Consider the following 25,436-nt stretch of genomic DNA (forward strand, 5'->3'; position numbering starts at 1 on the left):
TTATTCTGCACACAAAGGGGGAAAAATTGGAACACTGGCCACAGTGCTGTAAATTCGTTATTGTGGTCCCTGGTATCCTTGGCCAAAGATACCTTATGAGGTTTCCTCTAGCTGGTGAGGCTTATGTATGTGGGGTGTTTTTTTTTGTTTTTTTTTAAACTGTTGGGACACTGTCTGGGCAAATGGCCTGTCTGATTTGGGGAGCTGACTTCTTTCTGACAGTGGCTGTTCCCACTGCACTGGGGCTGAAAAGTTTAGCTGCAGACAGGAACTGAGCATCCCCTGTGCCACTGTCAAAATCTGATCAAGACTTGGTGGAACTGAGCAATCTGTTTTTAATGGAGCAGAGAGAGATGGCCCTTTTTTAGCTGTCACAACGCACTGCCTGTGTCAGCATAGTGCAGCTGTAGGTTCAGGTGTTTCCCTTCAGGGATAAATGCATTGTGCAATGTGTGTTTCGGCTGCATGTGCAAAACACATCAGGCACACGGCCCTGTGCTCTGATATTTTAAGCTTTGACGTATAAGCAATGCTTTATTCTCTTCAGCCCGAAGTAGTGAATCCACCTACCAAGTTTTTTGAGCTGGGTTTGTCTGTTTCTGTTCTGTTTGACCCATGTCTGGCACTGCAGGTTCCTCTTCTTATGACTGGAGTTTCTAAGTGCTATTACTGTACAGATACAAATCACAAGACCTCTCTTCTGATTGGTAAACAGAAGCACAGAGCTCTTAAGTAAGTTGCCGATGGCCACACGATGGTAAAGGCTGGAGAATGGATTGATTTCTATGACTTCCCTTTCCTTTTGCTCCCAGGGTGCACAACTAGCCAGGCGTGCCATCAAGAACAGAGATTTAAAATGCTCATTTTTTTTATCATGATTTAAATAATGAAACAGGAAACTTTGTAAAATTTTGATTTGAATCTTGTTTTGCATTTGTACTTTTTGCTTATTTTCGTGAAGAATGGTTCTTTTTCTCAGTTGCTATCACTTAGGGGTACTTATCACTAACCAGGAGGATACACCCTATTTATGTGAGTAATTATATGCCTAAACATATATTTATTCAGATTCTTATTTTTTCCTTTTTTATTATGTTAAAAATGGTGAATGATACATTTCTTGTTTCCTAGGCAATGATTCATTTTTTAATGGTGGGCTGTCACAAGCTGCATTTAGGTAGAAGTTAGAATTTAATGAAAAATGCTCAAAATGCCATTTTGAAAGAGTTTTATTTAAATATATCATCTTTGTACTGGATACATAAGAAAAAAACGAAGTATTTCAGAACATGTTTGCATTTAATATTAGATTCTCTGTTAAACAAATGAAGTATTATAAAATAGTGAATTGCATTGATCATTTCTGCTCGTCCTTCAAGATTTAGAACTAGTAGATCTTATCCATTCACAGTTCACTTTTATAAATAGATTGGAGAAAGAAAACAAGCTTTGCTGCTCTTTCAGTTCCTAATTGCTTTCTCATTGTTTTGCACAAACTAGTTGAATAAACACAAATGATGAAAATTCTCTCTGTACCAGTAGTTAAAAGACTACAGCTGGTGGGTTAGCAATTCAGTAAACACTGGTTCCAGTAATTTACCACATTTCCTACAGTTCATTGCCTGACTTTCTTTAAAACTTTGGCAGTGCCTGTGGACTGCTTGAATATTTATATTTTTACCTAAATTTATTTTAAATTATTTTAAATGTTTAGGCCCTAACATAGGTTGTCATATTTTAAAATTTCATTTTAAATAGGTTTATTTTTATCAAGAAAACGGATTTCAGTTAAACAAAGAAATCAAATTTACATTTAAGAACATCCTTGTAAAAATATATTCAAATAAAAAAAAAAAACAAGAAGCCAGAAACAGAATATACAAGACATGGAGGACAGAAACCATGGGTCCTGTTGTGCCCTTGCATTTGTACAGTTCACACCGTGGAAGTAACATCGCTGTAGGTGGTACAAGAGGGGTCTGAGGAGTCCAGCTACCTGGTGGAACAGGAAGACTGCAGGTTCCCCCTCTTTTTCCTCCCACCCCACAATTATTAGACTTTGAAATTGACTTATGGAATTACCTTTTGCATTGTTATAATGTACCATTCCTTATCTTGGGAGGGACTCCCCCTGCAACCCCCGCATTTTGACTGCAGTATTTATGCTGCAACCATGCAAACCACTCTTGCTTGCCAATGAGAACAGAAACAGTCTTGGACAGAAAATTCACTCAATGCCGCTCTCATCACCTGGTTCTGTGATTCCAGAGAAGCTTGCTTTCAGCCCTTTGCAACATCTCTCCGCTTGTACGGAAGTCTTCCTGAACTGGCATTGCACCCAGCTCATGATTCAGAGTTTGGCATGAAACATGCCACCCCAGGGAAGCAGAGGAGGGGACATTTGCTTTGCGGTCCCATCCCCTGCCCCCACACTGAGCTAGATGGCTCTTGCAGGTGCAGTGTCCAATCTTCCGTCATTAGAAAGCAACGGACTGCTAGGAGGCCTTCAGGTTAAAGGGGGAAAAGAATAGTCAGGCAACTGTCTCCAGAAAATCCACCTTGGGAAATCACACATTTGATTAGCTGCATATAATGAACTATGGTAGGATGACCAGATATCTTGATTTTATAGGGACAGCCCTGTTATTCTGGACTTTGTCTTACATAGGCACTTATTGCCTCCAACCCTGCTCTGATTTTTCAGACTTGCTACATGGTCACCCTCAGCTGTGGTCCAAGACAATAGTCAAGTCAAGAAAGCACATGAAATGTCACTTAATTATATTGGTAATAGAATTTTGATTTATTTTTGAAAGGGGGTTAGATTAGAAACAATTCCCAGAGTATCACCTTATGTGATGCTTTCTCATGGGCAGTGTCCTGCAGTGGGAAGGTCACCATGGGGCTGAGAGTCAGGAAATCTGGGTTCTACATCTGGGTCTGTCAACAGCTTGTTCACAATGCTCTGTGCCTCAGTTTCCCCTCTTACGAAATGAGCATAATGATATTAAATCGCTGAAGTAAAATGCTTTGTGAGCCACGGGTGAGAAATATGTGAAGTCAAAGGAAGCGATCCTTCCTCACACACCCCCATGATCCATAAAACCATTTGGATGGGAAAAGGCAGACAGGTGTCTCTAACTAGTATTTTCTGAGCTGCAATGAGGATATGAATTTGTCCACTCATATGGTATGGCCTTTCTGTCTGTCTGTCTCTCTCTCTCTTTCTTTCACATGTAAGTAACCACAAAAGGATGGTAACAATTAGAGCTGGTTGGAATTGTTTCTTTCTCTGCAGAAAACTGGAAAAATCAAAATTTTTTTGCATGGAGAATTTCGACTTTTCCCCAGAAAATTGTGTCAGTTGTGTTTTGTTTTTAGTTTTTTCTCCAAATGACTTTTAATTATAAAAAGGGGAATAAGAACAATGCAGAAAACTACAGACCAGTCAGCTTAACTTCTGTGCTCGGAAAAATAATGGAACAAGTAATTAAGGAAATCATCTGCAAACATTTGGAAGATGGTAAGGTGAAAGGGAACAGCCAGCATGGATTTGTAAAGAACAAGTTGTGTCAAACCAATCTGATAGCTTTTTTTGACAGGATAACGAGCTTTGTGGATAAGGGAGAAGCAGTGGTTGTGGTATACCTAGACTTTCGTAAGGCATTTGATACGGTCTCACAAGATATTCATATCAATAAACTAGGCAAATACAACTTCGATGGGGCTACTATAAGGTGGGTGCAAAACTGGCTGGATAACAGTATGCAGAGAATAGTTATTAATGGTTCTCAATCCTGCTGGAAAGATATAACAAGTGGGGTTCTGCAGGGGTCTGTTTTGGGACTGGTTCTGTTCAATATCTTCATCAACAATTTAGATATTGGCACAGAAAGTATGCTAATTAATTTTGCAGATGATAACAAGCTAAGAGGAGCTGGGTCAAAATTCAAAATCATCTGGGCAAATTGGAGAAATGGTCTGAGGTAAACAGGATGAAGCTTAATAAAGACAAATGCAAAGTGCTCCACTTAGGAAGGAACAGTCAGTTTCACACACACAGAATGGGAAGCGACCATCTAGGAAGGAGTATGGCAGAAAGGGATCTAGGGGTTATAGTGGACACAAGTTAAAGATGAGTCAACAGTGTGATGCTGTTGCAAACTAAGCCAACATGATTCTGGGACGCATTAATAGCTGGGTTGTGAACAAGACATGAGAAGTCATTCTTCCGCTCTACTCTGCGCTGGTTAGGCCTCAGTTGGAGTATTGTGTCCAGTTCTGGGCACCGCATTTCAAGAACGATGTGAAGAAATTGGAAAGGGTCCAGAAGAGCGCAATAAAAATGATCAAAGGTCTAGAGAATGTGACCTATGAAGAAAGGCTGAAAGAACTGGGCTTGTTTAGTTTGGAAAAAAGAAGATTAAGAGGGGACACAATAGTGGTTTTCAGGTATCTAAATGGGTGTCATAAGGAGGAGGGAGAAAACTTGTTCTTCTTGGCTTCTGAGGACAGAACAAGAAGCAACGGGCTTAAACTGCATCAAGGGAGGTTTAGGTTGGACATTAGGAAAAAGTTCCTAACTGTCAGGGTGGTCAAACAGTGGAATAAATTGCCTGGGGAGGTTGTGAAATCTCCATCTCTGGAGATATTTAAGAACAGGTTAGATAAATGTCTATCAGGGATGGTCTAGATAGTACTTGGTCCTGCCGTGAGGACCTCTCAAGGTCCTGTCTGGTCCTAGCATTCTACGGTTCTGTGATTCTATGATTTTTAGTTTTCTGACAACAACAAAAATCAGCCTTTTTTTGAGGAAAGCTGTCACTTACTATGAACATTTTAGTTAAAACCCAATTTTCAGCCAGAAATCAGTCTTGATTAGAAAACTTTGACCAGCCCTAGTGCAAATGCAACTTAAAGGTAGTGTTAGGGCCAGAACTGCTTCAGAACTGGTCCTGTGAGTGGCACTTGGAGAGCTGGGGGTGACTAAGATAGGGTGTGATGAATTCTGCCCTCTGACATGGGAGCACACCTTCCACTGTAGTTGACGGAAGTCTGGTCTCTATTTTTGATTTGAAAGCAGAAATTTAAACACTGGCCTTGACTTCATTTGATGAGCCAGTGTGTCCAATCTCCACTTCTGGAAATGTCTGAATTGACTGGAGATACGTTTTAGCTAGGGCTGTTAGCACCATGAAATCTTTCCTCTGGCTCTCCAGCAGATGTAGCAGTGTCTCCATGTGTTTCTGTACCATGTGTCAAATTATACGGACTAACAGGCTTGGGCTTTAATACCTACAACAGTGGTACCCAGACTGAGGGTACATCTGTACCACCTGGTAGAGCAACCCAACCAAAACCCTTATGGGGTCTGATTTAGCACATCTAGTGGGGATGTGCAAAATCGAACTATCAGGCGTTGACAGTCGGCCTGTGTACTACAAGTTGAACCTCTCTAATCTGGAACTCTCTCATCCGGCAAACTGTAATCTGGCATGATTTTAGTTAGCTGGATGACCACACATCGAGTTGGCCAAATTTCCCTTAGTCCCATAAAGTTTGTTTACGGCCATCACTCCTGGCTCTCTGTGTTCTGTTCTGTTATTTAGATGTAGTTTATCCCAGATGTCTTCAAGAGCTCAGGGAACAGTGGCAGTGTTGGTAAATATGCTAGACAATATTGACCTCCCATGGTCTGGCAAATTCTCTCATCCAGAACCTCTCAGGTCGAGGGTGCTGGATGAGAGAGGTTCAAGCTGTACTCAATCTGCCGAGGAGTAAGGGAGGTTGATTTGAAGTTTCTCCCATCACCCTCCCTCAGTGTGGATAGCCAAGCAAGTTGACTGTAAATAAGTCGATTCCAGCTACTCAATTGCCATGGTTGGAATTGCGTATCTACAATCGACTTTAAGGTCTGGTGTAGACTTGGCCTCAGGGTTGTGAGCTGCAAGTAGCTCTTGAATGTGTCTCCTGCAGCTTTGTGCAGCATGTGGCATTAAGAACCTGGTGTGACTTAATTATTAACCAGTCAGGATGCAGTTGCAGTGTTACTAACCAATTAAGTGAACAGCTTATTTGCTGTGAGAATAATACTTACACACAATACATTTTCCCCGACCTACTGTTTAAATACAAATAGTGCAACAGTAATGAAACCCTGAATTCACACACCTGTAACTCTGTGGGGGCATGCTGACTGCTAATGTGGCTCCTAAACCACTGAGCTCTGAGTATCCATCACCTAGAATGATAATTTGTAGCAGCATCTTGGGTCCTGCCTCCTTTGCTCTTTGACCAGTTTCAGAGGGGTAGCCATGAGTGGCGACTTATGTGATTCTAATGGGGGAACTGGCCATGTGTCCCTGTCTTGCCCCTCCCCTGCCTAGGCCCCGCACCTGCTCTGCCCCGTCGGAGCTCTTCCTGCGGAAGCGCCGCACCATTTGCAGTGCATATGGGGCAGTCTCCCTCATCCCTTGGACGGGCGTGGCCTGGAAGTAGCACAGGCTAGGAAGCTGGTGCTACTTTCAGCCTGTGCTGCTCCAGGGATGGGAGGGGCATTCTCACACTCATTGAAAGTGGCACGACACTGACTGTGAGCGTGTGGGGGCTGCAGATGCTGGAGTGTGTGACCCCTACGCGTTGCCTATGGCAGCCGGGTTAGTCTGCTTCAGCAAAGACAACGAGAAGTCCTGTGGCATCTTAAAGCCAACAGGTTTATTTGGGCATAAGCTCTCAGGCACATGAAATGGAAACTTCAATTTGGCAGGTGCATATCTACATGCAAAGATGGGTGTGTTACATCCTGTGCGGAGGACCAGACAAGTAATTTTCCTTCTTTTGTTTTTCACACCAGCTCATCAACTGCTGGGAATGGGCCCGGGGTGAAAGTAAGTTAAAATGTCTTATAGGTACTGTCTTATGGCAACCCGGGTTCCTACCAGCTCTTTACATAGCTCCCTGCTGGCTTTTGCCTCAGCTCAGGCAGATCCCGCTATACCTGTGCACGCTTTACTTTCACCTCTGAATGGGCCACTTCCACCCTGATTGAACTGACCTCGTTAGCACTGGTCCCCTGCACCCATCTTTGCATGTGTTTACATACCTGCCAAACTGAAGTTTCCACTTCCTGCATCTGACAAAGTGGGCCCTCAACAGCTTCTACCCAAATAAATGTGTTGGTATTTCAGGTACCATGGGACTCCTTGTTGTCTTTGCTCTCTGGTTCCCCAGAGATGTATTTCCCTTTAAACTGCCTGAACAAAATAATTCAGCTTCATTGTCTAATCTCTGTGATCGATTTCTCTTCTGCACTTTTAAAGCATTGAGACTTATTTCTACACCACTCACCCTCATTGAAAACTCTGGACTCATGTTTAAAAAAAAAATCCAATCAACCAATCCTTTAATGTAGGTCCAGGGCCATAATCAGAGCAGATATGTAGGAGGCTATAAGTGATGCATAGGTAAGGGTATTTAAGGAGGGTAAGATGAGGTTAGTTACACCTTCTGTTCCTGAGTGTGTTACATCTGTTTAGACCCTGTTACACTTGGATCGCTTTCAACAATCTTTGCTCTAATTAATTTACTACTGTGCCATGAATTGTGTCCTGAAAGGCCAGAAGAAGGTGTAAATTACCTCATCCTTGCTGCCTGTCCTCTGGCTGTCCCATGAGTAACTGCCTGCCACACCCTTCCCGAAGCCTTCTGTTCACACATCAGCGTGGTTGGTCTCCGAACTTTTAACATGTGCTACCACCACCCAAAGGACTTTGCACCCCTCATTACAAGGCGCACTCTTCAGTTTTGGGCATACATTTGCCTTTGGCCCAACCGGCCTTGGGTTTGTCCCTGTACGTATTTGACATCAGCAGTGTGAAATTCTGAAGCTGAGGTTATAGAAAACCTGGCACATGATATAGAAGTGAATCTCCCATCCTTGCCCTGCTGTTGGTTTTGCTTATACTGTATAGCTTATTTTCTGCCTTGATCAGGCATTAATAGTTTGCTGCTGCAAAAGGTACTGGGCAATGTTCCCTCTAATTTTTTTGGAATAAATTTTATGATGTGCACCAACAATAGAAACTCATGCTGCCACCTATGGGTGGCCGTGGACCCTCTGCTAATCACCTGGGTAGCCACCCAAGTGCTTGACTTACAGGAAACATGGTACTGGGTATGTGGGGCTGGTTCCCCATTTGTGACTTCTCAAGGGCCATTGCTCCATTCAGTGTATATAACAGAACTCCACCACTCACACTGTTGTGTGTAGGTTGAAATAGGAACCAGTAGCTGAGGGAATGAAAATGGGAGTCTGACCACCACAGGTTGAACCTCTCTAACTGGCACTGTGAGGAACTGATCGGTGCTGGAGGAGAGAATTTGCCAGCCTATGGGAAGTATGGAACCACTACATGAGCTACTGTGCCTGTGCTGGAAAGAGGGTGAGGTTCCACAGGATATGCGCAACGCTAACATTGTAACGTTGTGTAAGAACAAAGGAGACAGAAGCGACTGCAACAACTACCGTGGAATCTCCCTCCTAAGCGTCACTGGTAAACTGTTCGCTCGCGTCATCCTTGGCAGACTCCAGAAGATTGCTGAGAGGGTGTACCCCGAATCGCAGTGCGGATTCCGTGCAGAGAGGTCTACCATTGACATAGTCTGCTCTCCAAGGCAGCTGCAGGAGAAGTGCAGGGAGCAGAGAAAGCCACTCTACATAGCCTTCATCGACCTGACCAAGGCCTTTGACTTGGTCAGCAGGGATGGTCTGTTTAAACTGCTCCACAAGATGGGCTGTCCTCCACGGTTACTCAAGATGATCCAGTCGTTCCAGGAAGACATGAGAGGAACCATCCAATATGACGGCACATTATCGGATGCTTTCAGAATCAGGAGCGGCGTCAAACAAGGATGCGTGCTTGCTCCGACATTGTTCGGGATCTTCTTCGCACTCCTCCTGAAGCGCGCCTTTGGATCTTCAACAGAGGGCATCTTGCTGCACACAAGATCTGATGGGAAACTGTTTAACCTTGCAAGGCTGAAAGCTAAGACTAAGGTGCGAGAAGTCCTCATCAGAGACATGCTGTTCGCAGACGATGCTGCTGTAGTGTCTCACACAGAAGACCAGCTTCAAAAACTACTGGATCAGTTCTCCAAAGCGTGCAAGGACTTTGGGCTTACCATCAGCCTAAAGAAGACAAACATACTTGGTCAGGATGTTGCTGAATCCCCATCAATCAGCATTGACAACTATACGTTAGAGGTCGTCCACGAGTTCGTTTACCTCGGGTCCACCATCACTGACACCCTGTTGTTGGACACTGAGCTAAATTGGAGGATTGGAAAAGCAGCCACAACTCTGTCCAGATTCAGCAAGAGAGTGTGGAATAACAACAAGCTGTACACTCACACCAAAACGCAAGTCTACAGAGCCTGCATCCTCAGCACCCTCCTTTATGGCAGCGAGACTTGGACCCTTTATGCCCGCCAGGAAAAGAGGCTGAACGTCTTCCACTTGCGCTGCCTCAGGCACATCCTTGGAATATCATGGAAGGACAGAGTGACCAACACCGCTGTCCTCGAGCAAGCTGGAATCCCAACCATGCGCACCCTCCTCAGGCAGCATCGACTCCGCTGGCTTGGCCACGTCCACAGGATGAATGATGGAAGGATCCCAAAAGACATCCTGTATGGTGAGCTAGCTTCTGGCAAAAGACCTCCCGGATGCCCCCAGTTGTGCTACAAAGATGTCTGCAAGAGAGACCTCAGAGAGGTAGACATCGAGCTGGACAGTTGGGAAGAACTAGCAGACAACCGCAGCAGATGGAGGCAGGGGTTACACAAGGGCCTTCAGAAGGGCGAGTTGAAGATCAGACAGCTAGCAGAGGAGAAGCGAGCGCACAGAAAGCACAATAAGGACTTGCCAGACACCCACTGCATCTGCAAGAGATGCAGCAAGGACTGTCACTCTCGTGTGGGTCTTCATAGTCACAATAGACGCTGTAAATGAAGTCCTCAATTGAAACTTTAAAGGGCGCAATCCATAGTCTATGCAGACTGAAGGATGCTTACTACTACTATGGGAGGTCAGTATTGTCTAGCAGCATTACCAACACTTCCACTGCTTCCTGGGCTCTTAGAAGACATTTAGGGGTAAATTACAGTTAAATAACAGCAGAGAACACTGAGAGCCAGGACTGGTGGCTGGAAACAAACTTTATGAAACTGCGGGAAGCTTGGCCACACCCGTGACAAGTAGTCATCTGGCTGACTAAAATCATGCCGGATTATGCATGTTGCCGGACAAGAGAGTTCCGGATTAGAGAGGTTCAACCTTTGCTCATTGAGCTCATCACTCATGTGATGGCCGCTGCCACTGACCAGAAAGTGGAAAAAGTGTGATGAGTTCAGATTTATTGGCATGGAATAGCGCAAGTGACAAATGAACAGTGCTGCTTGCTTGGTGGATGGCCTACAATGAGGGAGGCTGGCTCAGCAGAGCAAGAGCTGATGTAATTGAGAATCCATGCCTTGCCTTCACGCAAACCTTTCACACCATGTTCTACAGACTCGGCGCACTTTGGGATTTTGCAGAGAGGCCAGTAAAAGCAGCACTGCTACTACCCTGGCCACAGAGTGGTAAGGGTGGGTGGAGAGTGCCTGTTACTGTGCTGTGTTATTTTCAGACCTGTCAGGAGCCTGTGGATTTCATGCTGCGAATAAGCGATAAACTGGCAGGCTGCTGCCCTCTTGTGGGAAAATGGTGTATTAAGTCACTGATTCACATTTGTTTGCAGATGTGCAATAATTTATCAGTTGTTAGTAGATGGTGGGCCAGATTCTGCTTGCAGTCACTCAGATGTAAATCTACCAGTCCATACTCCACATTTACGTAATAGTAACTAAGAGCAGAGCGGGATCCATATATGCTCAGTGTGTGACACTTTGTAAAAGTAGTAGTAGCATCCTTCAGTCTACGTAGACTATGGATCGTGCCCTTCGTAGTTCCATTTGGGATCATCATTGCAGTGTCGACTGTGACTGTGAAGGCCCACACAAGAGTGACAGTCCTTGCTGCATCTGTTGCATGTGTAATGGGAGTCAGGCAGGTCCTTACTGTGCTTTCTGTGGGCTCGCTTCTCCTCTGCTAGCTGTCTGATCCTCATCTCACCCTTCTGAAGGCCCTTGTGTAGTTCCTGCCTCCATCTGCTGCGATCGTCTGCCAGCTCCTCCCAACTGTCTGGCTTGATGTCTACCTCCCTGAGGTCCCTCTTGCAAACATCTTTGTAGCACAACTGGGGGCCTCCGGGAGGTCTTTTGCCAGAGGCTAGCTCACCATACAGGATGTCTTTTGGGATCCTTCCATCATTCATCCTGTGGACATGGCCAAGCCAGCGGAGTCGCCGCTGCCTGAGGAGGGTGTGCATGGTTGGGATTCCAGCTTGCTCAAGGACGGTGGTGTTGGACACTCTGGCCTTCCACGATATTCCAAGGATGCGCCTGAGGCAGCCTAAGTGGAAGATGTTCAGCCTCTTTTCCTGGCGGGCGTACAGGGTCGAAGACTCACTGCTGTAAAGGAGGGTTCTGAGGATGCAGGCTCTGTAGACTTGCATTTTGGTGTGGGTGTACAGCTTGATGTTATTTCACACTCTCTCGCTGAGTCTGGACAGAGTTGTGGCTGCTTTTCTGATCCTCCTATTTAGCTCAGACACCAATGACAGGGTGTCAGTGATGGTGGACCCGACATAAATGAACTCGTGGATGACCTCTAATGAATAGTTGTCAGTGCTGATTGATGGAGGTTCAGCAACCTCCTGAGCAAGTACATTTGTCTTCTTTAGGCTGATGGAAAGCCCAAAGTCCTTGCATGCTTTGGAGAACTGATCCAGCAGTTTCTGAAGCTGGTCTTCTGTGTGTGACACTACAGCAGCATCATCTGCGAACAGCAAATCTGTGATGAGGACTTCCCGCACCTTGAATTTAGCTTTCAGCCTTGCAAGGTTAAACAGTTTCCCATCAGATCTTGTGTGCAGCAAGATGCCCTCTGTTGAAGTTCCAAAGGCGCGCTTCAGGAGGAGCGCAAAGAAGATCCTGAACAATGTCGGAGCAAGGACGCATCCTTGTTTGACGCCGCTCCTGATTCTGAAAACATCCGATAATGTGCCGTCATATTGGATGGTTCCTCTCATGTCTTCGTGGAAAGACTGGATCATCTTGAGTAACTGTGGCAGACAGCCTATCTTGTGGAGCAGTTTGAACAGTCCATCCCTGCTGACCAAGTCAAAGGCTTTGGTCAGGTCGATGAAGGCAGTATAGAGTGGCTTCCTCTGCTCTCTGCATTTCTCCTGCAGCTGCCTCAGAGGGAAGACCATGTCAACGGTAGATCTCTCTGCGGAATCTGCACTGTGATTCGAGGTACACCCTCTCAGCAATCTTCTGGAGTCTGCCGAGGATGACGTGAGCAGAAAGTTTACCAGTGATGTTTAGGAGGGAGATTCCACGGTAATTGTTGTAGTCGCTTCTGTCTCCTTTGTTCTTATACAAGGTTACGATGTTAGCGTCGCGCATATCCTGTGGAACCTCTCCCTCTCTCCAGCACAGGCACAGTAGCTCATGTAGGGGTTCCAGGAGAGTGTCTGTGGCACACTTGATTACCTCTGGTGGTATACCATCCTGGCCCAGGGCCTTGCCTACTGCAATGCTGTCGATGGCTCTCTTCAGTTCATCCACAGTTGGTTCCTGGTCCAGTTTGTCCATTACTGGTAGGAGCTCGACAGCATCGAGGGCTGCGTCAGCAGCAATGTTCTCGCGTGAATACAGCTTGGAGTAGTGCTCAACCCAGTGCTCCATCTGTTTGGCTTTGTCAGCAATAACTTCACCAGATTTGGATTTCAGAGGTGCCATCTTGTTCTGGGTGGGTCCTAATGCCTTCTTGATGCCCTCGTACATTCCCCTGAGATTACCAAAGTCAGCACTGGTCTGGATGCTGCTGCATAGCTCGAGCCAGTAGTTGTTGGCACAGCGCCTGGCCGTCTGCTGTACTGTTTTTCTGGCTGCTCTGAGTGCTTGCAGGGTACTCTGGCTCGGCGAGCATTTATACTCCAGGAGTGCAGTGCTCTTCTTTTCGATGGATGGAATCATCTCATTGGAGTTAGCTTTGAACCAGTCCTTTGTGTTTCTGGCTCTTCTTCCAAACACCGACAAGGCCGTGTTGTATATTGTATCCCTCAGATGCTGCCATCTGGATGTCACATCGGCACCCCCAGGGCTGCTGCTCAGATTCTCCTCGAGGGTCTCACTGAACTTTTCGGCTCTCTCTCTGAGTTTGCCGTCTTTCTGACATCAATGCGGGGCCTTCCAGTTTGTTTAGAGTGGTACAGCTTCTTGGGAATCACCTTGAGTTTGGAGCAAACTAGTGAGTGATGTGTATCGCAGTCAGCACTGTGATAGCTGTGTGTCAGAAGGATGTTTTTAAGGTTCTCACATCTAGCGATGACCACATCTAGTTGATGCCAGTGTTTCGAGCGTGGGTGTCTCCATGACACTCTGTGCTGTGGCTTGGTTTGGAAAAATGTGTTTGTGATGCACAGATTGTGGTACGTGCAAAGTTTGAAAAGATGCTGTCCGTTTTCATTCATTTTTCCCACACCGAAGTGGCCTAAGCAGGAAGGCCATGAGTCACAATTGGCTCCAACTCTCGCACTGAAGTCACCCAAAATGTACAGTTGTTCGTGAGCAGGTATTTGCACTATGGCAGCACTAAGCATGTCATAGAACTTGTCTTTTACTTCCGGTGCGGCGCACAGGGTTGGAGTGTAAGCGCTGATCAGGTGGACAGGACCGGCGCAAGTTTGAAGTATGACCCGAAGGAGTCTTTCTGATCCACCCATCACTAATTCCGCTATTTGTAGAAGGGTGTTTCTGATGGCGAAGCCAACACCACCACCCCTGGGTTCTTCTTGGGCTTTACCCTGCCAGAAAAAGGTGTAGTCCTTTTCCTTTAGAGATCCTGAATCTGCGAGTCATGTCTCTTGCAGAGCAGCAATGTCAACTTGGAGCCTCTTCAGTTCCTCATTGATGACAGCGGTCTTTTGGGTGTTGCTGATGTCCTGAAGATCTTCAGTCAAACCGGTCAGCATGGTCTGCACGTTCCAGCAAGCAAGCTTAAAACTTTGATGGTTTCCTTTTCTTGTTGATTTTCTTATTGGTTTGCCTGGTGCTCAAATTTCAGTCACTTGTCAGGTTTGGGAACCTTAAGCCTCACGCACTCAGTGAGGCAGGTGAACTGTGCCGTGACAGTACCCTTCTGGCTGGGGGCTGCCCAGCTTGAGGCGGGCGGTGACTGTCCAGTGAGATGCAACAATCCCACCGTCGAAGGCAACCCCTGGTGCTCGTTCTCTACGCCAGTAGAGCAAGGGCTTATAACCGGTATCTGTTACCTCCCATGTTGGTTCAACGCTGTTAAGCGATGCTGGAGTATCCAGGCACGAGCCTGGGCAATTTTTGGGACCCTGGGCTGCCCAGAGGCCTGTGTTCCCCTCTCAGCTTTACTGATGTAGTCCAAAGGAGAGGATAACCTTTACGTCTGGCTCCAGCTCAGCTGCAGGAGTTGCCGGGTCAATGCCAGAAGTTGGCACAGAACTGCCTTAGGACTCCCCTCCGGATTTTCTGTCAGGGTTTACTCCCTTAGCCTTGCTCCTTCCCAGGATAACCCACAAGGCAGTGGGACACTTTGTAAAAACCCTCTCATTTAACTGCAGGACAGTCTGGGTTCTTTCCAGAAAATTCAGTGGTAATAAGGAGCATGTTGCATAAATCATTTCAAGTGACATTGCTCAACTTGATCACATGCTGAACTTCACTTGCAGGCCAAAGTCAGATCTCATCAGTGAATCAGGAGAGGAAAGATGGGCCGTTCTTGTTTGTCACTTTCCAGAGAATTTACACACAAGCCAGTCCAGTAGGGCTCAGATGTGGCTACTGACTGACTACAGTTCTTTTAGTTTGCCATGTTAAAACTGGATAGAAAAACTGAGCTTAGTGCGAGGGAGGGGAGAGAAAGGGGAATGCTGAGTTCAAAAGATCTCATCCAAAACCTGTCCGAAATTTCCCAGCCTGTGCAGCACATGGCTGTAATCTATGTGCTAATACACCCAGAGGTACCTTCCGGTTTATCTGCATCTTGAGACCGTTCACAGCTGTGTCTTTTTATGAAGGTCAGAGCAGAAGCTGCTCCTGAAAACCTTGTATGCACGAGAGAAGTTTTGCTCAAGTCAGTGGAGCTGGCCATAAGATTAGGGTTTGTGGGTACCATCCTCGTGCCAAACTGCCACTGACATCAGTGCAGGTTCTCTCCCCATGTTACCAGCAAAATGACTGAATTGCAAGAGAGTCTTTGAGTTGGATTATGTGCAGTTTAAACAACTGAACACTGGTACCTATTTAATACACTGATAGGAGAGGAGACTGTTGGACCCACCATAGAATCATAGAATTCTAGGGCTGGAAGGGGCCTCAGGAGGTTATCGAGTCCAGTCCCCTGCCCAAAGCAAGATCAACCCCAACTAAGTCATCCCAGCCATGACTATGTTAAGCTGGGACTTAAAAGCCTCTAGGGATGGAGATTCCACCACCTGTTTTGGTAATGCATTCCAGTGCTTCACCATCATCCTGGTGAAATGGTATTTCCTAATATCCAAGCTACCCCTCTTCGTATGTAACTTCAGACTATTGCTCCTTGCTCTGCCATCTGTCACCACTGAGAACAGTCTCTTTCCATCCTTGTTAAGGCCCCCTTTCAGGGAATCGAAGGCTGCTGTCAAATCACCCCTCAGTCTTCTCTTCTGCAAACTAAATAAGCCCACATCTCTCAGCCACTCCTCATAGGTCATGTATTCCTCCCTTAATCATTTTTGTTGACCGCTGCTGAACCCACTCCAAAGCATCCACATCCTTTCTATACTAGGGGGCCCAGAACTGGATGCAACATGGCAGATGTGGCCTCACCACTATTGAGTAGAGGGGAATAAAAACTTTTCTCGATCTACTGGAAGTGCTTCTCCTAATGCACCCCACCAGGGGCTTAACAAAATGACAGAACTGTATTAAAGGGTTCCAGGATCCAGGAGAAAGATGGCATGCACTTGCTGGGAGTGACCCAAGTCACCAGATGATTGGAAGTAAAAAACTAACTCCTAATGCAAAGAAAACAAGCAATCATGTAACACCTTAAAGACTAACAAAATAATTTATGATGTGTGTCTTCAAGGTGCTACATGACTGCTTGTTTGTTTTGTTAGGATACAGACTAACACGGCCACCTCTCTGTTACTATTCATTAGTGCAAAGAGTTAATTTTATGTATCTTGTCTGTTCTGGCTGGATATCTACATCGCAGGAACCATGAACCAAAGTCTAGTGTGCACCATGTCCAAAACCTGCTATGGATTCCTTAGTTATTCCGTTATTCCACAGTCCTGGCTTGGAGCTGAGAGGGGGTCATTACAATAGCGCTGGAACAATTTTTAAGGGGGAGATGCTGAATTTTACCCCTCCCAGTTTCCAGCTCTCCTGGGTCAGATGACCAGACACCCACCCAACCTCCTCTTCCTACACTCAAGTCATCTTTGCCTTCACAGAAATGAGCTTCATGAATATGGGTGTTTTGGATTGGATGCATATTGAATAATCCCTCAGTGCTGTATATTGTAGGCTGCTGCTCCCGTTTCTGAGTTTTAATGCTGTCTTCCATCTTTTGGATTATCTAGACTTCGATTACCTCCGTTCAGTCCTGTGATGCGCTAGAGAACTGGTTCTATGATGAAACTTTAAAAACCTGCTGCTACCGGTGTCCGTCAGGTGAGTCTGTAACTTGGTAACAATTAACAAGCAGACGTTCCAGCACCTCTTACCGGTTCAAATGCAGTAGGAGCCATGTGCAAAGAAGGGTTAGTTCTTTTTGTCCCCTGCATAAGTGTGTAGCACATAGTTTTATGAATGAGCGACAGGTTGGGAGGCTGATACCTTCCCAGTTAGCTGCAATACTTAGGGCCTTACCCACTGCTTATTTTTTTCCATTGACAGTTCAGCCTGTGTGGTTTACAGGCATTTAAGCCTGGTCTGCACTTAAAATTGAGATGAAAGTTGCTATGTCTGTTGCAGAGGGGACAAGTCCATCACCCACCCCCAATCAGTGGTAGCTGTACAGTAAACCCTCGAGACAGGCGCATTCGACACACAAGTATCTCATGTTAGTGTGACTGGAGGGGGACCCCGGAAGCTCCAGCCAGAGGCAGCCGCTGCTGCACAGGTGAGCAGGGAGGAGATCCCCTGTCAAAAGGGAACAGAGCTGGCACAGCCAGCTCTTCCCCTGAGTGCCATTGCGGGGGGGGGGGAAGGGTTAGGGAAACCTGACCCCCCACCCAATACCCACCCCAGTGAAGGTACTCAGGGGAAGAGCTGCTCCCCTTTGACAGGGAGATCTCTTGCCACTCTCCTGTGTGGAAGCGGCTGCTGCCTCTGGCAGCCAGCAGCCTTTTAATGTGGGGTGGGATCCCTGTTAACAAGGGGGGCCCCAGCCCCCTGCTGCCCTTGTGACTGCACTGAGGGCATCCCAGGCCATGTGCGATCCTCCTTCAGAGGGGGATCGCCTCCCCGCCAGTGGCTGAGCTGGCTCACAGCCAGCCAGAAGCCTTTTAACATGGGGATCTCTGTTAACAAGGGGGTCCCCGCCCCCCGCCTCCCCAGAGGCAGCACTCCAGGGGAGACTTGGCTGAGCAAAGTGCTCTGCCAGGTCTCTTCCCCATTAGCACGGGGATCCCCTGCTCCCAGCCGGGGCAGCGGCTGCTAGTGCTGAGCTGGTGGGCCCACCCCCTCAACTTGCATGAATCTCGATTTACGCCTGGTTTTCCAGGAGCGTAACTCTCGCGCAAATGGAGGGTCTACTGTACAGGCCTACCACTGATAGAAGAATGTTTCTGTGGGCCTAGCTACCGTTGTTCAGGGAGGTGATGTTCCTGTTAGGGTGACTGGATGTCTGGTTTTCATAGAATCACAGGGCTGGAAGGGACCTCAGGAGGTCATCTAGTCCAGCCCCTAGCTTCAAGCAGGATCAACCCCAATTAAATCATCCCAGCCAGGACCTTGTCAAGCCAGGACTTCAAAATCTCTAGGGATGGAGAATCCACCACCTCTGTAGGCAACGCATTCCAGTGTTTCACCACCTTTCTGGTGAAGTATTTTTCCTAATATCCAACCTACTCCTCTCCTCCTCTAACTTCAGACCATTGCTCCTTGTTCTGCCGTCTGCCACCACTGAGAACAGTTTCTCTCCATCCTCTTTAGAGCTCCCCTTCAGGAAGTTGAAGGCTGCTATTAGATCACCCCTCAGTCTTCTCTTCTGTAAACTAAATAAGCCCAAACCCCTCAGCCTCTCCTCATAGGTCATGTGCTCTAGCTCCTTAATCATTTTTGTTGCCCTCTGCTGAACCTGCTCCAGCACATTCACATCCTTTTTATACTGGGGGGCCCAAAACTGGACACAGTATTCCAGATGTGGCCTCACCAGTGCCGAATAGAGGGGAACAGCCACTTCTGGAGATCTGCTTGCAATGCTCCTCCTAAGGATTTTCAACTGGAACACCCAGTAGAAAAGGGACCTGTGTGGTTCCGGTCCACATCACCAACTGGGTCCTTAAAGTTGGGTTGGCAGTGCTTTGAAGCCAAGGCAGGCTATTTCCTGTGTGTCCTGGGACACTGCACTGTGCCAACAGCAGGTCTGGCTCTGAGCCAGAGGCACCATGGGCCCCCATGCGCTGGCTCCACCACCTTCTGCACTGGTGCTGCACTCTCATTGGACAGTTCCTGGCCAATAGGAGCTGTGGGGTGGTGCTTGCAGGCAAGAGCTGTGTACATGGTGTGCCATGGAGCCTTCTGTCCCCCTGTGCCTAGGAGCTGGACCTGCTTGCTATTTCTGGGGCTGAGCGAGGTGTCCCAGGACAGGCAGGCGGCCTGCCTTAGTGCATCTAACCCGAGCTACCCAGGGTAAGCCCAAGCTCCAGCCCCACACCTGACCTCCTCCCAAACCTAGCACCCCCTCCTGCACTGCAACCCCCATGCCTGATCCCCCAACCCCAAACTGTAGCCCATTTTTGTATCCCAAATACCTCATATGTGGGGCCACCCCAGACCCCTCACCCCCATCCCAGAGCTTTCAACACCCTGCCCCTCAGCCCCTTGTCACGGGCCAGAGGTGCCTCCCATGCCCTGAATGCCTCATCCTCATCCCCATCCCAGAGCCCTCACCCCCTCCTGCCCTCCAAATCCCTCAGCCCCAGACTGGAGCCCCTTCCTTCCCAGCTAACCCCTCATCTCCAGCCCCAGCTGGAGCCCTCAGTGCCTCCGTCACCCCAACTACCTGCTCCAGCCCAGAGCCCCCTCTTGCCCCCAGAGCCTGAACCCCCATTTAGAGCTGACACCCACTTCTATACCCCGACCCCAGCCCAGTGAAAGTGAGGGTAGGGGAGAGTGAGCTGCTGAGGGAGGAGGAATGTAGGGAGTGGGGGCGGGGCCTCAGGGAAGGGGCAGGGCCAGGGCCAGGGCCAGGGACTTTGGTTTTGTGCCAATAGAAAGTTGGCAACCCTAGTACATGTGCCAGTGCCACAAACTTTCCATCAGGTCTCTATTACAGGGGTATGCCACAATCGCTGCAGTGATACAGCTGTGCCAATATAGCCTCTGTAGTATAAACACGCCCTGATGACTTGGTCTGGGGACTTGCTGTGCCACTCGCAGCTGGAGGTGCTAAGTGCCTTACACAGCTGGGATCTTGGTTGGCATCCCACTGAACTTGCTTCTGCCCTGCCCTGCCCTTTGTGTTGTCATGGGAGTGGTCAGAATGTGTAGAAGGCTACCATTGTGATTTGCTGGTGTTTGGCACTGCTGGAGCATCAGACCCCAGAATTAGCTTCTGCCATGTTTCAAACTGTCCAGTAAAACCGTGAAGCTAAATTTGCATCTGATCGCAGGCCATAAAAATAGAAAACAGTAGACAGGAAACTCTGTCACTTTCTTCCGCGTCAAAATGGTTTAGAAAGCGTTTGGGAGGAGAAGGAGGTGGGCAGCTTGTTTTCAGCTCCGGCAGCAGACCTCTCGGAAGCTAGCCATGACTCATGAAGAATAACGAACCTTGAGGTCAGAAACAGGAAGTGGCTTGGGGAGACTGAGCCCTGGAAATGCATACAGCTAGCCCCATTGGCCAAAATCCTTCAGTGGGTGGGGCACTGGGTGGTATTTCCCTCTTTGTAAAAAATGTTTTTCTTTTTTTCTCAAAAGGAAATTTTTGACATTTGCTGGTTAGTGTGCGGGGGCACTGTGCTTGCCTCTGAGCATTTGCACGAAGCTGGCTTGGGTCAATGGTTGGACAGCCTGTGCTGTGGCCTCGTGTTGCCAGGACAATGCCAAAGGTCTCGTGAGCGAGCTGTCCAAGTGTGATCCGCCACAATTAGGAACTGGGGGAACCGCTTCCATGAAAACAAGGAGCTAGGGACAAGGAAGATGCTTTTGCCCAGTTTAGAACCTCATCATCTCTCTTGGATGGTTTAGACATGACAAATCCTGTACCGTGGTTAGACATGGCCAGTGTTCCCTGTAAGCTGTGTGCTTGGGCAGCCACTCAGGAGAGTCACATACCACTCAGCTAATTAGCGGCGCGCCCATGGTTATTTTTTCATCCTAGTGGTGCACATTCACGTGTGCCTTGGTGCATTTAAAATGTATTCCACAGGTGAATGAAAAAGATTAAAATGTACATGACCCTTGCAGTCCCATCTAACCCTGTAATTCTGAACTGGTGTATGTCAGTGCAGCTTCATTGTCTTCAAAGGGGCTAGACCAGGGGTCAGCAACCTTTCCAAGGCAGAATGCTGAAATTTGACCTTTTGATCCCTATGTACTGTCCGAGTGCTGGTGATACTTCTTGAAGTCACTAATAGTCTTACTTACAGCAGCTTCATTAATAAATAAGTGAAGATGCAGAGCCTTACCATTTAGGTGGTGGTTGGTAGCATTAGCTGGTCTTTTGTTAATGCACAGGAGGCCTGGCTTTGAGCAAGCTTCCAGCTGCATGGGGGAGGAGGACAGGACTGAGCTCCTGCCTCGCATGCCAGTGAAAATCAGCTCATGTGCCACTCTTGACACCTGTGCTGGGGGTTGCTGATCCTGGGGTTGGTCCATTTTTACAGCAGCTGCCAATCTGAAAGTTGTTAAACTTGGTTTGTACCTGACGGACGTTGGCTTGGTGTTCTGCTTAGGGAAGCCTGGGGTGGGGGATTAATGAGCAGCAGAGAGAGAGAGAGGAGAAAAGATGAGAGCAGAACCGAGGGGGAAAATTAGCTTAAAATCGGATTAGCAAGAGGAACGTTCCATGGACAAAGAGATACTACATCACATAGCAAAAATGGCCCTTAAAAGGTATTTTGATTGCAAAGTTAACCCTCAAAAGTTAGGAAATGCCAGAATTAAAGTAGCGTGCACCATCCTCTCTCAGCTGCTCACTTTAGCTCCAGGACACTCTCCCCCTCCCGCAACCCCATCTCCATGTCTGCATCCCTGAACCTCTCTGCTAGATTAGAACATCATGAGGGTTGCAAGGAGGAGGGAGAAAAGTTGTTCTCCTTGGCCTCTGCGGATAGGACAGGAAGCAATGGGCTTAAACTGCAGCAAGGGAGGTTTAGGTGGGACATTAGGGAAAACTTCCTATCTGTCAGGATGGTTAAACACTGGAATAAATTGCCTAGGGAGGTGTGGAATCTCCATCACTGGAGATATTGTATTTACGAGCAAGTTAGACAGACACCTATCAGGGATGGTCTAGATAGTGCTTGGTCCTGCCATGAGGGCAGGGGACTGGACTCGATGACCTCTTGAGGTCCCTTCCAGTTCTAGTGTTCTATGATTCTGTGCCTCTGAGCAGAACCCTGGAATAGGCCAGCAGTATGGGGCTGCCAGTCAGCTGATCTGTGGCCGCACACACCGTTATTTCAGCCTGAATTCCTGACACAGCTGGTCACTAATGGAAAGGGAAGGTTTTCTAAAAAAGGGCCATGGTGCGGGACTGAGCCAGGGGCATAGTTAAGGTGGGTCTGGGTGGGCCTTGGCCCAGGCACTTAGGATCCAGACTCCCCCACTCCCAGTCCTGGCTCTGCTCCTTCCCAGATACCAGAACTTTGCCTCTTTCCACCTGGTGCACCAGCCAGGCCTGGGAAAAGTAGTCGGGGGCTGGCTCTGCTCCACTCACCCAGTGTTCCAGCCAGAGAGCAGAACTGGGGGCTTGTAAGCCCCGCTGCTGTGTGGCTGCAATACTGGAGCCAGGGCATGTGCTCCGACCCAGCTCCACAATGGGAGCCCTGGGCAGGCAGAGCAGAGCAAGCCCCCCGTCTGTCCCTCCAGCAGGAGTGCCCTGCAGGCAGAGCAGCCCTGGGTGCTGGGTGTGGTGGGGGAGAGACACATGTTTATGGGGCCCCCATTTTTGCAGGGCCTCGGCCAGTGTATCTCTCCCTTCCGGCCAGCTGGAGAGGGAGAGGCGGGAACCATCATTGCTCACCCGTCTGAAGTCAGAACCTACCCACGTGGCTGTCCTGGCTACAGCAGCGGCACTGCAGAAGTCCCCACCCTACTGAGACTGGAAGGTGGGGGCCATGTAGCCAGGAGTTGTCTGGTGGCACTTAGTCACCCAGGTATAGCACTGATGCTATCAGCTGCACCACCCACCCTGTGCTTGCCAGAATGTGTAGCAAGTGTGGTGTTTTCCACCAAGTCGTTAACCCCTAGGGGTGCGTGATGCAGACATAAATGGGACGTTTTCCTGGGTTCTTTCTCCCCTATCCTCTACCCCAGTCCCACGCGGCTGCTTGGATTTCTCACTGTGTGCGTGCTGCTGTGCCACTGTGTCTTCCTTTCTTTGCGGTCACTGTTACTCACTTTTGTGGTCAAGCTTTTGGCAGCCCTTCTACTCTCCAGGGCATAGTCAGGGCCCTTGTTAGAGCACGTAGCCAGAATACTGACCTTTTAGAGGTGCCTCTGGCCCACCCCTGCTCCCCACAGGAGCAGCACCAGAGAGGGTCCATTTTGACCTCCTTGCGCTCCCCAGCTCAACTTTTCAGGGTGTGGCTCGCCCCTCCACATTTCCTTCTGCTCAGCACATGAGAGGGAAGCAGACATCTAAGGCAACAAAAAGTCTAGCACTGGCCCAGGGTATTGTTACCAAAGACTTGAAAGAGCCATCAAGGAGCTATTGTCTGAGGAATCTGCATGGTCGTAGGGCACTGCCTCTGTCTTCCCATTTTTAACCCCCTTGCAGCATTCTGCCACAATGGTCCTAAGCTGCAGATGTGGAAAAAGTACCCAAGAAGCTAGTACCTCTGCCAGCCCCACTGGCCTTCCAGAAGCCACACAAGCAAACCCACAGGTTCTCCAGCTACTCCTAATGCCCAGACTAGCAACCTTCCTTACACAGGTGAGCAGTTATGAAAACCTATTTCACCAAATCCATACAGTTCTTTGAGCCCCCAGTGGGATCAGCCACATTCCCAGGTCAATATATACGTAGATTTTACCCAAACAAGCACCCTGGGCCAATCTTTTAGAACCTGAAATCTAAAGGTTTATTAAGAAAGAAAGAAAGAATAGGGTGAGAGAGAAAATTGTTAAAGTGGCACATTACATACATCAGTTAAAGCTGTTGCTGCAGGCCAGCAATAGTACAAGCTGCTATTCTTGAGACTCTCTGAAAATACATCCTTCTGAGGGATGGGCCTATAGTCCACACTGGCTTAGTTTATGAAGACTGAAGAATCAGGACAAAATGGTCACTGCCAGGGTCATACCTCTAGAGTTGCCCTCTGGTGGGAAAAATTCTTTCTTCTTCATGTGGGCAATGGAGGACAACCTGCTCTGGTTGCCCGGTATGGCATTCTGCCATTGGCCTCATTCCAGATGACCAGTCTCAATCCACTGTTCAGCCCATGTCACTTGACTAGGGAGGTGATCGCACCTTCTGTTTGTGAATCCCAGAACTAGAACATTTCTAATGCAGGTATAAAGTCAATATTTATAACTTTATGCTACTTGTAAATCTGTGCCATGTTTGTATGTAAATAGGTTCAGTGCATTACCGTAATTCATTAGATGCCTCACTTGGCCCACCTGGCAAAAGCTTTGGTGCACATTTAATATAGTGATTACAGACATAGTTTTCATATTTAATTTAAAAATCCAGTCACATCACAGGGGTGGGGAGAATGCGTCCCTCTGGAAAACTACTTGAATAAAAACACACACACTCACACGTCACATCTAGATTATACTCAAGTATCCAGAAGTGAAAGCAGCTGCACTTTTACTCAAGTAACTTTTTGGGTACTTTCCCCACCTCTGCAAAGCTGCTTCCTGAAATAATGTTACCTCTGGCTGGTTGACAAGGGCAGAGATGAGCACCAGCCTAGTGTCATGTGGGAGATGACCACATGGACTGAGGAGTTTTGGGAGATTGAAGAGGGGGACTGTCCCTTAAAGGGTAGTAAACACTGCTGGTCAAACCACACCTGTCCCCCTTTAAGTCCTGGGACTTTTTAAGTGTGGATGAAGACCTAGAGAAGGTGGAGCTAGGTACTGGGAGAGAGGAAGGGGATAATTAAAGTAGGAGGTAGGTAGATAGAGTTCAAGGAAAAACCAGGATGCTGTTTCTTTAAGGGCCTGGGGTTAGGAGCCTTGTAGAGTAGGCAGGGCGAGGCTTCTTTCCCAGCTGATCTTAATTACTCCTTCCCACACCCCATCCCACACACACTCCAAGGAGAAGAGCTGGTGGCTGGAGCCGAAAGTGGTCTGCAAGGGAATAGGAGACTCCAGGCAGGTAGGAAGAGGCAGAATGAGATTTGGACTTGGAGGACTTAGTTTTGCTGGGACTGGTTGATGGTAATAAACCAGAGTATTATTGGATGAGAAAAGCCTACTGGAAAGGAACACTGAGGCATGGCATGACAGCACTACACTTGGCCAGAAGAGGGCACAGCAGGGCAGGCACAAAATTGGAGAAGTCAGTTCTCTCCCTCTGCTTCCCAGAGCCCTTGGTAAGCGACTTCCTATTGATTTTGCTTTCTCTCTTTCAGATTCCCTTAAGCTGAAAGCGTGTCCCACAGATGCAGGCAAGGACTGCCTGCTGTGTGAGCCTGAGCACTTCCTGAACCAGGAGCACAAGAGACCACGCTGCGAGGCCTGTGTGTCGTGCAAGCCAGGTATTTGCTTTGCTTTTCCCCTGCACGAACCTCACAGCAAAACTTTCTCTGGGTCTGAGATGGGCCAGTTTCACTGTGTCTTGGTTTCCTGCATTTCCACTGCCTGTCTGGACTAGCGAGGGAACCTGTCTTGTCTGAGTCCTTGAT

General features: G+C 47.9%; 1 protein-coding gene across 1 annotated transcript in view; it reads left to right on the forward strand.

Annotated features, from left to right (window-relative positions):
- TNFRSF8 (TNF receptor superfamily member 8) overlaps window positions 1–25,436 on the forward strand; it is a 58,738-nt gene that overhangs the window by 11,295 nt on the left and 22,007 nt on the right. The window contains exons 2-3 of the mRNA XM_075017970.1: window positions 16,767–16,857; window positions 25,164–25,289. Coding sequence (XP_074874071.1) covers window positions 16,767–16,857; window positions 25,164–25,289 — 217 coding nt within the window. The remainder of the gene's footprint in view (window positions 1–16,766; window positions 16,858–25,163; window positions 25,290–25,436) is intronic.

The sequence above is a fragment of the Carettochelys insculpta genome, chromosome 23 (genome assembly GCF_033958435.1).
Source record: "Carettochelys insculpta isolate YL-2023 chromosome 23, ASM3395843v1, whole genome shotgun sequence".
NCBI classification, from domain to species: Eukaryota; Metazoa; Chordata; order Testudines; family Carettochelyidae; genus Carettochelys; species Carettochelys insculpta.